Source organism: Balaenoptera acutorostrata, chromosome 3, assembly GCF_949987535.1.
Source record: "Balaenoptera acutorostrata chromosome 3, mBalAcu1.1, whole genome shotgun sequence".
In the NCBI taxonomy this organism is placed as follows: domain Eukaryota; kingdom Metazoa; phylum Chordata; class Mammalia; order Artiodactyla; family Balaenopteridae; genus Balaenoptera; species Balaenoptera acutorostrata.
The window spans coordinates 14,765,962-14,782,567 of NC_080066.1; the positions used below are offsets into that span (position 1 = coordinate 14,765,962).

The 16,606-nt window shown below is 38.8% G+C and overlaps 1 protein-coding gene across 11 annotated transcripts in view; it reads left to right on the forward strand.

Annotated features, from left to right (window-relative positions):
- NEBL (nebulette) overlaps positions 1 to 16,606 on the forward strand; it is a 357,059-nt gene that overhangs the window by 262,446 nt on the left and 78,007 nt on the right. For 8 of the 11 annotated variants that reach the window (XM_007189866.2, XM_007189863.3, XM_007189864.3 and 5 more), the window contains 3 exons: positions 4,324 to 4,398; positions 7,522 to 7,623; positions 8,554 to 8,655. The exons of 2 other annotated variants lie outside the window; for them this stretch is intronic. In XM_007189866.2, the coding sequence (XP_007189928.2) occupies positions 4,324 to 4,398; positions 7,522 to 7,623; positions 8,554 to 8,655 (279 nt within the window). The remainder of the gene's footprint in view (positions 1 to 4,323; positions 4,399 to 7,521; positions 7,624 to 8,553; positions 8,656 to 16,606) is intronic. One more of the 11 variants, XM_007189862.3, reaches the window with a different exon arrangement.

Here is a 16,606-nt window from a genome sequence, read left to right on the forward strand (position 1 = left end):
TCCAAAGAAGACATACAGATTGCCAACAAACACATGAAAAGATACTCAACATCACTAATCATTAGAGAAATTCAAATCAAAACCACAAAGAGGTATCACCTCACACTGGTCAGAATGGCCATCATCAAAAAATCTACGAACAATAAATGCTGGAGAGGGTGTGGAGAAAAGGGAACCCTCCTGCACTGTTGGTGCGAATGTAAATTGAGACAGCCACTGTGGAGAACAGTATGGAGGTTCCTTAAAAAACTAAAAATAGAACTACCATATGACCCAGCAATCCCACTACTGGGCATATACCCTGAGAAAACCATAATTCGAAAAGAGTCATGTACCACAATGTTCATTGCAGCTCTATTTACAATAGCCAGGACATGGAAGCAACCTAAATGTCCATCGACAGACGAGTGGATAAAGAAGATGTGGCACATATATACAATGGAATATTACTCAGCCATAAAAAGGAACGAAATTGAGTTATTTGTAATGAGGTGGATGGACCTAGAGTCTGTCATACAGAGTGAAGTAAGTCAGAAAGAGAAAAACAAATACCGTATGCTAACACACATATATATGGAATCTAGAAAAATGGTACTGATGAGCCTAGTGGCAGGGCAGGAATAAAGACGCAGATGTAGGGAATGGACTTGAGGACTCGGGGTGAAGGGTAAGCTGGGACGAAGTGAGATAGTAGCACTGACTTATATACACTACCAGATGTAAAATGGATGGCTGGTGGGAAGCTGCCGCATAGCACAGGGAGAGCAGCTCGGTGCTTTGTGACCCCCTAGAGGGGTGGGATAGGATGGGAGGGAGACGCAAGAGGGAGGGGATATGGGGATATATGTATACTTATAGCTGATTCACTTTGTTGTGCAACAGAAACTAACACAACATTATAAAGCAGTTATACTCCAGTAAATATAAAAAAACAAACCTAATAAGCAGACAGAATTTCTATTCCGTCAGACAGAGAGAAATCTTTAAGGATAAATCAGTTAAATGATACTGGAAAAACATTTGTGACTCTGTGATTCCGTGATGTGACTTAAAATAACAGCGCTTTTAGAATTTAGTATTAAAATAGGTATATTAGTATTTTGTTCATCTCTAAGGCAGAATAGTTAGTAATACCTATCCTGCTTTCTTCACAAGATTGTGGTGGTGATAAAATTAAATCATGTATAAGAAAACTTTTCAACTTTTCAACTTTCAACTTTTCAACTTTTTTTTTCAACTCTAAAATGCTTTTATAAACAATGATAATACTGCTAATAATGATAAACTGTTAGATACAGCTCTATATTTTACTCCACTGTTCAGAAAATTGAAAAACAATTTTGTTTTCTGATGAATATCAGATCCTGCATTTACTTATATTTCAAAGGTTTATATTTTCCTTTAAAAATAATATTGACAATTTAATGATTCAGTTGTTTTTTACATGCAGCATACCCAAACAGAAATAAGTCTTATCAAGATAGAATTTCCAGTCCATGCGACTACTTGATGACACTTGGAGGGCTTCTCTAATGTAAGAGTTTACGACAAAAGAATTTCTTGAGGCTGACTGAACTGGTGTTTTTGAGATTATGACTGAATACAGTTTACACTACTTACTTCTGTCCTACATACTTATCCTGTCTAGTTTCTTCTCACCAAGAATCATTTTAACCTTCACCAGAGAAGCAAAGGGAATGAATGAGTTCGGGGCCAGTTGGATTTGATTTCTTTTGGTCTGTCTGCTCACCTTGCCCTTGGCCTCGCAGGTGTCTGTCTGTGGCTTCCATCCTGCCTGCCATCCCTCAGCTCTCGATCTTCGCATCTCCAAGTGCTTGAATTTCACTGTGTGGACCATCATGGTGGAGGTTTTGCTTTTCTCTAGTTTATTAACTCACCTACTGAAGAATCTCAAATCACTGTTGTCTAAACATGAAGAGCTTGCTGCAGAGTCACTGGGAATCCTTTGCTCAATGTGTCTGGCTGTACGTGAAGAATAAAGGCAGCCATTTCACTTCCATTTTCAATATCTAATTGAAAGTTCCTCTTATTGGCCAAGTCCAACCGAGAACGATACAAGGAAGGGATTCTGGATAACTAGTTCTAACGATACAAGGAAGGGGATTCTGGATAACTAGTTCTAGCCTTGGGAGGGAGTGTTGATGGAGCCCAGTTGAGTACAGACAATCGAGCACAGCAAGGGAGGGGTGAGGATTTAAGAAATGAATGTGTTTAAAGCGTTTAGAACAGCGCCTGGCACGTGGGACACTCGGCATGACTGTAGGATACATGCAAAAGATGTGGCCTTATGAAACAGAAGTAGAAAGATTATAAGGGGAGAATAAGCTGAGATTAAAAGACAATGAAATGAGATGAAAATACAAGCTGAGGGAGAAAGTGAACATGGTGAGATAAGGAAGAAATTCAATGACAGATTTTGATAGAACTAAAATCTTTAAAAAAAAGTTTAGGGGCTTCCCTGGTGGCGCAGTGGTTGAGAATCTGCCTGCCAATGCAGGGGACACGGGTTCGAGCCCTGGTCTGGGAAGATCCCACATGCCGCGGAGCAACTAGGCCCGTGAGCCACAACTACTGAGCCTGCGCGTCTGGAGCCTGTGCTCCGCAACAAGAGAGGCCACCATAGTGAGAGACCCGCGCACCACGATGAAGAGTGGCCCCCGCTCTCCGCAACTAGAGAAAGCCCTCGCACAGAAACGAAGACCCAACACAAGCCATAAATAAATAAACAAATAAATTAAAAAAAAAAAAAAAAGTTTAACTATAGTTGATTTGCAATATTGTGTTAGTTTCAGGTGATAAAATTAAAATCTTTATTGGAGGCCATAAAGAACAGATTTGACACTGCAGAAAAACGTATGAAACGGAGGCTGCATTTGGAGTTTCTAGGTTCAGCAACAGAAATCCATCTCATGTTAGCTCAAGTGAAAAACGAGAATTTGTTGGTTTGTGTAACTGGGAAATTCAAGCTACCTTCAGGCATAACGGGCTCCAGAGGCTGCACAGTGTCACGAGGACTCTCCTTCTCTTCCCACCCCTTGGCTCTGCTTGCTTCTGTATGACTTCACTTGCAGACAAACTCTGTCTAGGTGGTCTCAAGGCTGGTGTTTCCACAATTAAATCATCCTCACAGCAACTGATCCCAGAGGAAAGGACAGCAGTTCTTTTTCCCCCAGCCTCAGATCCATCAATGACTCTGGCCTTGCTTGGTTATGTGTCTGCCCTCGATTTAATCATGGTTTCCCAAGGGTTGGGCTCTCTGATTGGACAACCTGTCACATGGCCACTCCTGTCACTAGGCAGGAAGGCTGCTTTTGATGGCCCCGCTAGATCACGTGGAGTGAGGGAAGGGCAGTTTCCAAATAAATAATGCTGCTAGGCAGATTTTTAAAAAATTAACACATGTCCACTACAATGGAATAATTTAGGAAAATGATCCAGATATGTGGAAAAGGGCAAGGAAGTAAATTCAGTGGGGGAAAAAAAAGGCGGGAGGAAGAGATCAAGCATGTACAGTAATAATTCTAGGTGCTCCGGTGGAAGAAACCATAACTAACTAGTCTTTGCGAAAATATTATATACTGCTAAAAAGATAAAGCAGTTTATCTTGAGTGCAAAATAAACGTATAAAAGTGATAATAATATGATAATGATTGTATTTTCCTGTATAGGACCTATAGAAGATAAGGATGAAACTTCACTGAAAGCTAAAATAAAAGATTTAAAGAAATGGAGAAATATACCTTCTCCTGTGAACAGACTGAAATCTTGTTGAGATATCATTTTTCCCTACATTGTTTGGTAGGTTTAGTGCAATGCCCATTAAAATTCCATTTGTTTCCTATGTGGAACTTACTAGGATTATTCTAATGTTCATTAGTGAGAATAACTAGTTTAAAATTAAGAAAAAATTTGAAATAGAAGAGTCATAAAGGGAACTTGGTTTAATGGATATAAATCGTTATAGTCATACATTTAAGAAATGTGTGAGTGAGACAGTGAATGTTAAGTCCTTAATATGGTAGCTGGTACATAATAAATGGCCTAAAATGACAATTATTATTACTGTTATTATTATTATTTCTCCTCTTCTTCCTCCTCCTCTTTCTTCCCTCCCCCTTTCACTTCTCCTCCCTCCGCCTTCTTTTTCATTCTCTTACTCTGAGGACAGGATAGGGAACAAAACATTAAATAAAACGAGGCAAAATCAGTCATTGACCCTCAGGCCTGCACCTGTCCTGGGTTGATTTTCAGGAATTTTCAGAGATTTTCAGGAATCTCTGTCTTTCTTCTTATTCAAAACAGTTTTTTATAGAACGCCATCTCGTCTTGAGAAGAGTGCCTAGAGAATGGGGTCCCATCTGTCGTCGTCCCAACACAGTGAGCATTTAGGGTTTGGATTATTCAGAAAAAAAAGAGTGTATGTGTGCGTGTGTGTATATATATATATATAATTTTTTTTTTTCCTTTGCCCTTCCTCTGACAAACCTCTCTTCCACTGTAACGTTTTTATTCTCCCTCAGTTGTGACGGCCTGAGGAAGGGAGCAAACACACATGTTGCAGACATTTGAGAAATGTCAGATGAGCTTCCCTTGGCCCTAAGTAACAGGTTAGGTGGAGGAAGATGAGTAATCTGCTCGGGTAACCTTGTTTCCAATGTTCAGACGTCCTTGCACGTAGCGAAAATCAGGAGCTTGCCTCTCTCAGTGTCCCTCAGCGTAAGCCCCCGTTCCTATGGGATAACCTCAAGCCTTGATATTCTGGGAGATCGGTAGAGACCAGGCTCCTGGGTTTTTCTCCTGTGTGGCTCTGTGGTGTCCGCTTGTTTGAATGTGCAGCTCATGTCAATCTTAATATTTGTTTTGAGTCACGTAGGCTGGCCTCTAATTTGCAATTTACATGGACGGTGGGGCCCTATTCATTGCCCCGCTCCTGCCGCCTTTGTGCTGTTCGCCTCTCTTCACGCAGCCATTAGGCTGAACAGCATATAATTAGGTAACCCATGTAAAGCATAGATTTCTGAAAGGTTGCAGCTCTTTTCAAAAAGTAAGGGTTTACATTTTTACCCTCATTCTTTTCTAAACAAAAAGACATTCCCCCCTACGGCTTTCATCTGAATGTAGTAACTTAGAAACAGTTAGTCTTGTAGGTGGGTAATAATTTTGGATTGTTTTCACCTGAGAGTCCGCTTTTGTTGACACAGTTTGTGTTTAACTCGGTGCAGGCTGAGGTTGATTGGCCATCATTTGTAGACGAGTGTGTTGCTTTTTGAAACCAATCAAAATTGGCTTATTTTAAATCCCTGAAGATTTTAAACTCACCCAACAAAATAACTCAGTTTTCAGATTATTTTTGTTTCTTTTGCTACCGGTGTGCACAAAACCTACTTAAAATTACTTAACGTGGGGCTTCCCTGGTGGCGCAGTGGTTGAGAATCCGCCTGCCAATGCAGGGGACACGGGTTCGAGCCCTGGTCTGGGAAGATCCCACATGCCGCGGAGCAGCTGGGCCCGTGAGCCACAACTACTGAGCCTGCGCGTCTGGAGCCTGTGCTCCGCAACAAGAGAGTCCGCGATGGTGAGAGGCCCGCGCACCGCGATGAAGAGTGGTCCCCACTTGCCGCAGCTGGAGAGGGCCCTCGCACAGAAACGAAGACTCAACACAGTCATAAATAAATAAATAAAAGAACGTGAATTTCTAAAAAAAAAATTGCTTAACGTAAAGCCTATGAAAATACAAGTAGTGAAGGAAACAGATGTTCTTGCCAAAATTATGCTAGTTATATTTAAGCTGTGTTCACTTGTCAGACAGGTTCATGATTATAAACATAGTTTAAAAAGTAGTTGGTGGTGAAGCCAATGCAAGCTCTTTTTTTTTTTTAAATTAATTAATTAATTTGGCTGCGTCAGGTCTTAGTTGTGGCACGCGGGATCTAGGTTCCCTAAACAGGGATTGAACCTGGGCCCTCTGCATTGGGAGCGTGGAGCCTTAGCCACTGGACCACCAGGGAAGTCCCAGTGCAAGTTCTTAAATAGAAGTGTATATACATGCTTCATGGAAATAAAATCATATAATGCACTAGGGATCCTATGAAAGTTTTAATGCATTGTCATTTCGTACACTTGATATTATTTTTGAAAGAAATAAAAATGTACAAATTTTTTTTAACGCTGCAAGGTTGAAAGGAAAATAACAAGATACATTGATATTATCCAGAGCACTGATTCATAGTGGTCAACTGGGGAATTCATTAAAATGCGGATTCTTGGGCCCCATTTACCAAAATTCTGTTACAGAGGATTGAGGATGGATCTCAGGAATCTAAAAATTTTAATAAGTACCCCAGATGATGCTATTGCAGAAAGCTTGCAGGCAACATTAGAAATACTTGTTTTGTACAAATGCAATTAATTGTGCATTTTGTATAGATGTTCAGTTGTACATTTCTGTGTTCTACCTTTTCCATCTTGAAAAAGTGAAGATGGGTTTTAAAAGTGACTGTTACTACACCCTTTGCATTATAAATTTAATAGAATCTAATGTAATGGACAAGTTGACTAGCCACCCACCCACTGGTGAATTTGCCATATAGAACTCCATCTGGCAAATAGATAAATATTTCTTCAGCTCATGACCAATCTCAGGAAACAGAGAAGCAGATTGACTGAGATGTTTGCCCATCAGGGATTATATGAGTTGGCTTCTGGTCTCTCCTCTCATTTTTTAGTCAAGTTAATGTAAATGACCACTGTCATCTAAAGTACGTTTGGCAAAATTTATATATATTTTTCTCTTTAAATCTCTATTTTCCACACTTTGGTTTGATTGTATCTAATGTGTATTCAGAGGATGAATATTCCTTAATGTGAATCCTTTTATTGTTGGAGGATCAAGTCATTGCAATGATATTTACTAGAATAAAACTATCAGTACCCATCACTAGGCCTCCCAGATAAGGGGCATTTGAAGAGTCCAATCAGAAAAGGAAGAGAAAGGTGTGGTTGGGAGGGTGAAAGCTGGAGAGTTCCAGAGTTTCACATACCCTCACCCCAGGAAATGATTTTCCATATTCGTGTGCTGGAGCTTATCCTGTATCCCCTGGGGGTCAAGACTGTGTGGTAGACAAGTTAACGCCCTTGGTGAGGATATTCTGTATGTGAATATGCACATATACACTTACACAGAATGACATGCTTATAAGGATGGTATATGTAAAATCTTATAAGATTGGTTCTGTGCCAAGGTCTTGGGATTATATTTTTTATGTTGTATAAATTCAGTTCATATGCAATAATGTTAGTGAGGCATTGGCATAGTAAAAAGAGAATATAGTTATCCAAATAAATGTTGCACATAAAAATTAAAAAAAAAACTTAGGGTCAGTGGCTTTCTTAGAAGATTATGGCAAGGATAAATTATGTTATGGACATTAAGGCTAGCAGCTATATGAAACTACTCATTTCTGTTTTCTTTTTTTCAATCAAAACTGTCTCTTTGATCAGATTTTTTATAGAAAAGATGTGCAGGACACCCACATGTATAATGCGGAGCTTGACAGACCAGACATCAAGATGGCGACACAGATCTCCAAGATCATAAGCAATGTAATCTCTCTTTCTTATCTTGAGCAGAATTGATTTCTCATTTTTGCAGGAGACAAAGTGGCTTTGGTTGTTGGATGGTTAATTTAGTTAGTGAAATTAATCCATCTGAATTAATGACATCTCAATTTTTTCATCTGAATTATCCATTTCACTATGTAAATTATTTGGATATGTGCAGAAACTGATCAGACTTGACTTGACCATGGCTCTGTTGTCATGCTTTTAAAAAAATAAATACTATTCAGGCATAAGATAACATTCAAATGTCTGAGCCTGAGAATCAAGTTTGTCATTTGTCTGGTCCCATATTATCTCTCACCTTGTCCCAAGGAACTTCACTTGGCCTCCTTTCCATCTTGTTGCTGTTAATTGTGCAGGTTCTCTTTGGTCAGCATTTACCCATGCACACTTCCTATACATCATGGCTGTTTTTATCTTCCCTAAGACATCCTTCTTGGTTAATACCATTTTACGTAAACATACCTTACATCCTAATTAAAAATTATTACTTAACTTGAACCAAATATTTGAGTAACATAGGCTATACTCACCTTTAAAAATCAATAATTATTTACTAAATTCAACTGCATGTTAACCAGACAGGGTTAGATCAGTTCCTAAGACTAAACAAAGCCGGAAGACATCTGTATGCAGGATGCAGGGTCTCAATTATCTAGAAATTTCTCCTGGATAACATAAACACGATGATGATGGTGACTGGATTCATGGACTCAAACTTAGTAATTATTTTACTACAAAAAAGTTGTTTTTATAAAATCAGTTTCTTCTTAGCAGTCAGCATTTTAGTATTTGGTGAGTTGTAAAGAATATTTTTTATGGACTGAGGGTCAATTTTATTTTGGCTATTATCAATGTAATTTTTCATTGGAAAGTAGAAATATTCAACATTCTCTTATTTATTCATTTTAGGCTGAATACAAGAAAGGGCAAGGAGTAATGAATAAAGAGCCCGCTGTAATTGGAAGACCAGATTTTGAACATGCTGTGGAAGCTTCTAAACTTTCTAGTCAAGTAAGAATCTAGTGATGATTCCACAATGATTTTATTCAGAGATTTTGTTTCTAGCAGCACTGGAAGATATTTTACTTTAGGTAATGTCTTTAATTGCAAGAATACGTAAAGATAATGTTTCTGTAACCATGTCAGATAGGATTACAATAATTATAAATTTCAGTAAGGGATAAAATAAGTCCAATTTTAAGCATAAAACTAAGTTTTCTTTTCTCCTGGCTCAAATTCTAACTTTTTTCAATGAGTTCAGCCATGTTGTCACATTTCCTAGGATTTCTAGAATTTAGCAATAGTCATATCAATTAGATTAGAAGAATAATTAAATTTCTATCTATACACGCATACGCAGAACTTTTAACTTAGTAAGAAAAATAGCAATTTTCTCAATTTTCAAATGCTTTAACCACAAAGTAAAAAAGAGGTAATGTAAATGAAGAGAACATTGAAATCATAAAAAGGATCTGAAAAAGTGTAAAGACATGCCATATTTTTGGCTGAACGTCTCAATAGATAAAAATTTCAATTTTCCCAAAATTAATATATAAATGTCATGCAATTTCAATTAGAATCCAACAGTTTTTTTGAAGTATGGGTAAATGATCTTAGAGTTTGAATGGAAAGGAAATGCCTGAGAATAGCCTTTAAAAGTATGAAAGTGAAGACCAGTGAAGGAGAACTTAAGTTGTGAGTTACCATAACAGTATAAAACCACTGAAATTAAATCAATATGGGATTGATATAGTAAGAGATAAAATAATCAGTAGGATAGACTAGGGAATCCTGGAATAGGTTCCAATGTGTATAAGAATTTAATATATGATAAAAGTGTTGGTTCAAGTCAGTGGGAAAAAGTTGTATTAGTTAATAAACGGTGCTGACATAACTGGCCATCCATCTGGGTAAAAATAAAATTGGACCTGAATCTTAAACCATCTACAAAATGAATTCCAGATGGATTAAAGATATGAATGTAAACCAAAAAATTTTTTTAAACCTTAAAAGAAAATCCAAGAGACTATATATACCACATAGGGATAACAGAGTTCTTAAAACTGGAGAACCAGAAGCTATAAAATAATAGTTAGACATGCTTGACTATATAAAAATTAACAACTCTTGTAATGGAAAAAGGTAACGTTTGCAAAGTCAATGATAACAAACAGTAATTTTTATGCACGTATAGTGTTTTCAACTTTGAAAATGTCCATTCCTCAAGTTGCAAAAGTCTTAATTCGATTATACTTCAAAATGGAGAGATGTAAAAGAGGAAAACTGTAAAATCTAACTGAAGAACATAAAATACTATCTGAAAAAATGAGAAGACCTACTATGTTCTTAGCTTTGGAGGGCCTGAGAAGGGCTGTGACTCCAAGCTCTTCTCAGCCCAAATAACACTCATTGAGGAGCAGGGGATATTGGCACAGACTGGCAACTCTTCCGGTATCGCTTTAGATTTTCTGACTTCTTACAATTTCAGCCTTTTTTGGGGGCAAAGAGTTCCTATCGGTTGTGTAGGAGAAGCGGCAGATTCTAGAAAAGCAGTACAATTTGGTTGAGTAATCAGAAAATGGGCTGTGGACCTGGACCCTGAGTTCCTGGTCCTGCCGCTGGCTCACTGAGTGACTTTGGACAGATGGCTTAATTTCTCCATCTGCAGTTTCCTGGCCCGTAAAATGGCATGGCAGCAATACTGCTTCTTAGGGTTGTTGTGAGGATTAAATGAATTACCGCGAGCAACTTAAAATACTGCCTGGCCCATAGAAACACTGCATCATTTCCCAGGAATAATTTTACTGTAGCTCTTTAGAATAGTTTTCTACTCTGCATTTTTTACATGAATTCATGCACAAAATGAAGCAGAAATAGTTGACTGGCCCTTAGATTCTGGTCTTAAATTCATTCCTTCACAATCTTATTTGAGAGTCCTTAGAAGAAAGTTTTAGTATTTGAGTTTTTATTTTCACATTTCAAATGCAGTCACCAAAAATCCTACCATTTGATCCTACCTGGGTTCTTAGGCAGACTTTAAAAAAAAAAAAAAAATCTCAAATCATTTAATAACTGAATTATCAGATGCCTAAGCAGATTGTAATTTGCAAGTTACATTATATCTGTCATCTTTGTTTTTTCATGACATTTTTGCTCATCTCACAGTGTACAAACTCATTAGAAAAGGGAAAAACTGGGCAGATGAATATATAGGACTTCCGGAATGAACTTGGTATATTCATTTGTATTTTCAGGTGCGTTGACTAGAAATAAAGGCAGAAAGTGTAGTTTCTTATTTTTATTGACAACTTTGGAGATCATGTATTCTCTTGCTCCTAAGCTAATGAGATTGTGAATATAGGAGCCCACGAAGGCAAGTAGATACGTAGAAGGGAAATAAGTTAGGAATGCAGTAAGCTGGGAAGCTAGGGGCAGGATGCAAGATGCAGAACAGAAAGAGTAAGAGAGCACCCGGATTGTGAGAGGGAAGGCAATGACGGGGCAGTGCCCATGGTGTGGAGAGATAAGACACCCCTGATGAAAAGACAGAAAGAGAAAGCGAGAGGGCACAATTCTCCCATTTTACCTGGAAATTGAGCTCTGTGGGATTGAACCCGGAAAAAGTAATGGAAACAAAACTCTTCCTATGTTAACTTGTACAATAGCTTTGCTCCCATAGTTGTAAAGTCTAGGAGGCACATAAAATTATGATCAAGTAATTAAAAGAAAATCAGTGAAAAATGAAAGTGAAATCTCATGTGCTAAGATAAAGAGATGGGTGTATTTATAAGTATCTCAAATATTAGGGCAGTAATTATTGAAGTCATCATCTTAAAAAAATTCTTCTAAGAGTGGTTATTTTGTTTTCATATTCATAGATCATCTTAATTTATGAATTGGAATTTATCTATGTGATGAATGGAATTCCTTTAGTTTTATAATGTCAAAGAAAATTTTGTATTTATAGTGATTAGTGTTTCTTCTAAAATTGCATTTGATGTATTGGTAAGAGAGGGTTTTAAACCTAAACATTACTAATTAGATTGATGTTAAAATTTAATAATAGGTATTGTCCTTAAATTGTAAAGGGGTATTAATTTGGTTTGGAGAATCTCCCATTCTCCCTTCTGGGCAAGCACTCTCCCTTCCAGCCTCCTTCCACCCAACTTTTGGCTTAAATGTCACGTCTTTGACTTGCTGATTTAAATTATATTGCTCTGTTCCCCTTTATTCTGTTTTTCTTTATAGTTCTTAACACAATGTATATTAGTCATATAAATGTATATGTGTGTGTTTTAAACATCTATTCACTACCACTCAGCAGGCTCTGTGGGCACAGGGTTTAATGGCATTAATGGCACAGATTAGGCCTTCAAGAAATACATAGAGACTGATTAAACAAATTTCTCTAGATCATTCACATTTGGTTCAAAGTCAGTAAGGTATTATTTTATTATGAAAATAAGGGCAGAGTATATTTTGGGTAAAATTCAGACTTAAATGCATGGATTTTATGATGAATCCTACATAAAAATCTGTTTTTACTCTCTTCCTCAACAGCTCTTAGTTCAGTTTCATCCAAAATTGGAGGGAATTGATGCCCATGGATATGTGGCTTTGTGTTGTTGTTTACTTTTCATTTTCACTGATAATTAAGTGCCCTTATCCAATTTTCCACTTCTTTCCTAGCATATGTTTCTATGACTATGATGAAAAGCTTTCGTTCAGGGTCTGCTTTTTTTCTGCTTTTCTGGCACTTTGTGAAACTGAGCCATAGGTGATGTCACCAAGCCCAGCACTCCTCGTGCTGAAAGCTTTGAACTACTGAGATTGGAAGTCAGGCTTTGACTATTGAAACACAGCCCTGTTCAGATGCAGTTATGAGGAACTGGGTTAAGTTCTATCATTGCGGTTGAGCAGTTCTAGTGTTTTTTGTAGTGTGTACCTCTGAAAGTTCTGCTAAGTCTGTTAAAATTCTTTATAAAACTTTTAGGAGTTTCATCCCATATACCTAACCTATATTTTTTAAAAAGTTGGTAGTCATGAACTTTTAGATATGATATTCATAATGTGAATAAAATCAGTCATAGGTATAACTTTTCATTTGTTTCCAGTGATTGATTTATGTATAAGGGGTAACATTGTGCCTTAAAACCATAGCAAAGTCACCCAACACCTATTTCCTCTTGTCTCAAATGGTCTTAAAACTGGAAGGAAGATACTTTGTTCCATGGCTGAGTCACCCATTATAATGAAAGGAAAGCATTACCCTGATCCCTTAGCAGAAGCGAGTGTGCGTGAGCAGGTGGGCACTCAGATGTGTGAACCGTGGGTTGAAAGTAGGATAGAATGTTCGGTGTGTATGTGAAGTTAGTGAGTGAACCAGTGAGTGAACCAAACTATTTGGCTATTTCCTTAGTTCATTTATGTGCAAACCTTACAGCAAGATAAGAAACAGTTGGTATCAGTGTCTGGTAAATATATTTTTTACGTAATTCAGTTATTTTACTTTCTGGTTAATTAACGAGGGAAACTCTTGCATTTTTGTTCTTTAGGTATCTTTTAAATCAGATCACACAGAGTTCTGAAGGTTAAAATAAGATAAATTTCACAGCACTTTGCTTATTATTAAACTCATTAGAAGTACATGAATGACAGATACACTTTAAATAATTAATCTCATGCTACAGAAATAACCTGGAAAGGTTAGACAGCATTTTAAAATTCAAATTTTAGGGTGTGTAGCCCAATGCATAGCAGTGGTAGAAATCTTTAAGAATAAAGTTCTCATAAAAATCTATTACAAGACTATTGCAAAATTTGGAGACACCATGAAAGTTACCTGGTCCTGCTTTTCAATGAAAGAATCCCTTCTCAATGTAATCCATCCACTTATTCATTCAAACAAAACAGTTACTGAACCAGATATTACATGCCAGACACTATGCTTGGGGTTAGATTTTCAAGGGTGAACAGAACAGATATAGCCCATGCTTTCACCAAGCTTAGAGTCTAATGGGGAAGACCAACACCAGAGACAGTTTTGCAGATAATTGCAGCAATGTGTGATGAGTGACCAGGTAAATTCGGGGTGCTTCAAAAATATATCAGCAGTAAATATTATAGTTTAGAAGGTCAGAGAGGGCCTTCAGAAAGAAGTTACATTTGGGCAGATGCAAGATGTGTAGAAATTATTCAGGTGAACATTGGGAGGAGGTAGGGAGCAGTGATTTGAGCAGGAAAGCAGAAGGGGAAAACAGAACAGGAAAGCTGTTCCGCTGGTGGGCAGCTCAGCTGATAGAACATTTTCCTTACAACCAGCAGAAATCTCGTTGGCTGCAACTTCTACCTATCAATACTAGCTTTACCTTTTGTAGTAGAACAAATGCTATTTTTCTCTTTTTGCAAATGTTCGAAGACAGTTACCGCCCGATTACCGAATCTCTTCAGTATAGAACTCTTCAGCATAGTAAGTGATGTAGGGTATGCGTTAGATAAATAATTCTGGAATGAATGGATGAATGAATGAATGAGTAAAAGTCTGGCAGGAACTCTAAAGTATGATACAGATGCAATATGTTATTTTTATATCTATTGTTCTTCATTTCCTTTTGCAATTTTTTCTTCCTAATAGGATGTTGTTCAAACCAATTTATCAATGACTGTGGGGGGGTGTGTGTTGGGGGAACAGACTTGGGAAATTAGAGAAGTATTATATATAGTTCCAACACCTACCTCAGGGTATGACTCATTCTGAGTCCTAATAGAGAGTTGATTGCTTATCATTTTCTCCTTAATTTATATGTTTCTTTAATAAACATATATTAAGGTTCAAATCCATTCAAAGCACTGTGTCAGGCACTAGGGATACAAAAATGAATAAAAATCTGTTTCTTGCTCACTGTCTAGTGGGAGAGCAGACATACACAGATAATTCAAATATGTCCAAAACTTAGAAAATAGTCTAATCTTATATTTCCAGGGGAAACTCACCTTTAATAATAGGTTAGTATTACTAAAAGTGTGTCTTGTAAAACATCAGGTGAAAAAATGCAGGGTTCTGTTTGTATTGAAGTATTTAAATCTAATCAATTAATCCAGCTGAGCAGTGCTGGCTTGCATCAAGTTTTCTTTCAATTATTCATATTCTTCAACCTCAGACATCGTGAGTGTCTTAGTTATGCATTAGCTAAATGGCAAAAATAGGTCATATCATCCTTGAGCACAGAGAGCCCATCAGACTGCCTTTGTACCCCCTGTAGTTCTCAGCACAGTTACACTAGGAGCAGACACAACACGGAGCGGGGTGTTACTTGGAAATTAATCTGACACAGAGGGGACAGCATATGGAAGGCCAGAGAGGGGCACATGCAGCATGTTCAAGGAACTTCAGAACACGAGGATGGCCAGAGGACAGAAATTAAAGGGGAGAATGGAGAGCTGGGAATGCCAGGTCCCACTGAACCTTGTAGCCATGTCTGGGATCCTGGTCTTCATGCTAAGCCCAATAAGAAGTGAGTTTAAGCATGTATGTGACTTGATCAGATTTACTTTTGGAAGAGATTACTGACTCCAAGCCTGATGGAGTGTGTCTGGGTCATATCAGCATTCCCAACCTCAGGTAGGAACTCATCCTGACTCATAGTGGGAACCCAGTGCAGGCTCAATGTTTAATGAATAGAGGAAGGAAGGAATCATTACAACGTAGATTGATTATTGTTTTTCAGAAATTATTCATTTACTTGGAAAGAGTAAATGCTGCCAGGTTATATAACAGATGAGAATGTGTCAGGTTAATTTCCAAGTAACACTTCCTTCCATGTTGCCTCTGGGCTTAGTGTGATTGTGCTGGGAACCCCAGGGGTGGATACAAAGACAGTATGGTGGGCTCTCTGTGCTCAAGTTTTGCCTTTTAGCTAATACATAACTAAGATACTCATGATGCCTGAGGTTGGGAACTGTGAATAACGGACAGGAAATGATGCAAGCCCATGTTCCATAGAATCAGTTGATTAGATGGAAACAGCTACCAGCTGAGAGTGTTTACGGCACTGTGGCATCAGGCAGCGTGTTTTCCTCAGTAGGTGGAAAGTGTTGGTGAATCTGGCTGAATCGGGAGTGCCATTCTAGGGGAAGTCAGTTCAGAGAATCTACTATCATCATTAAGTGAATACCTTTCAGGCACTAAAACCTAGAAGAGACAAAAACACAGATAAGAATACTGTGGGGTAGAAGGAAGATGGCGGAAGAGTAAGACGCGGAGATCACATTCCTTCCCACAGATACAGTAGAAATACATCTACACGTGGAACTGCTCCTACAGAACACCCACTGAACGCTGGCAGAAAACGTCCGACCTCCAAAAAGGCAAGAAACTCCCCCCGTACTTGGGTAGGGCAAAAGAAAAAAGAAATAACAGAGACAAAAGAATAGGGACGGCACCTGCACCAGTGGGAGGGAGCTGTGAAGGAGGAAAGGTTTCCACGCACTAGGAGCCCCTTCGCGGGCGGAGACTGCGGGGGGCGGAGGGGGGAAGCTTCGGAGCCACGGAGGAGAGCACAGCCACAGAGGTGCGGAGGGCAAAGCGGAGAGGTTCCCGCACAGAGGCTCGGCACTGAGCAGCACTCACCAGCCCGAGAGGCTTGTCTGCTCACCCGCCGGGGCGGGCGGGGCTGGGAGCTGAGGCTCGGGCTTCGGTCGGATCGCAGGGAGAGGACTGGGGCTGGCTGCGTGAACACAGCCTGAAGGGGTTAGCGCACCACAGCTAGCCCGGAGGGAGTCCGGGAAAAAGTCTGCAGCTGCCGAAGAGGCAAGAGACTTTTTCTTGCCTCTTTGTTTCGCGGCGGGCAAGGAGAGGGGATTCAGAGCGCCGCCTAAACGAACTCCAGAGAAGGGCGCGAGCTGCAGCTATCAGTGCGGATCCCACAGCAACAGGGGCGCAGAGGGAAAATCGGAGAGACTC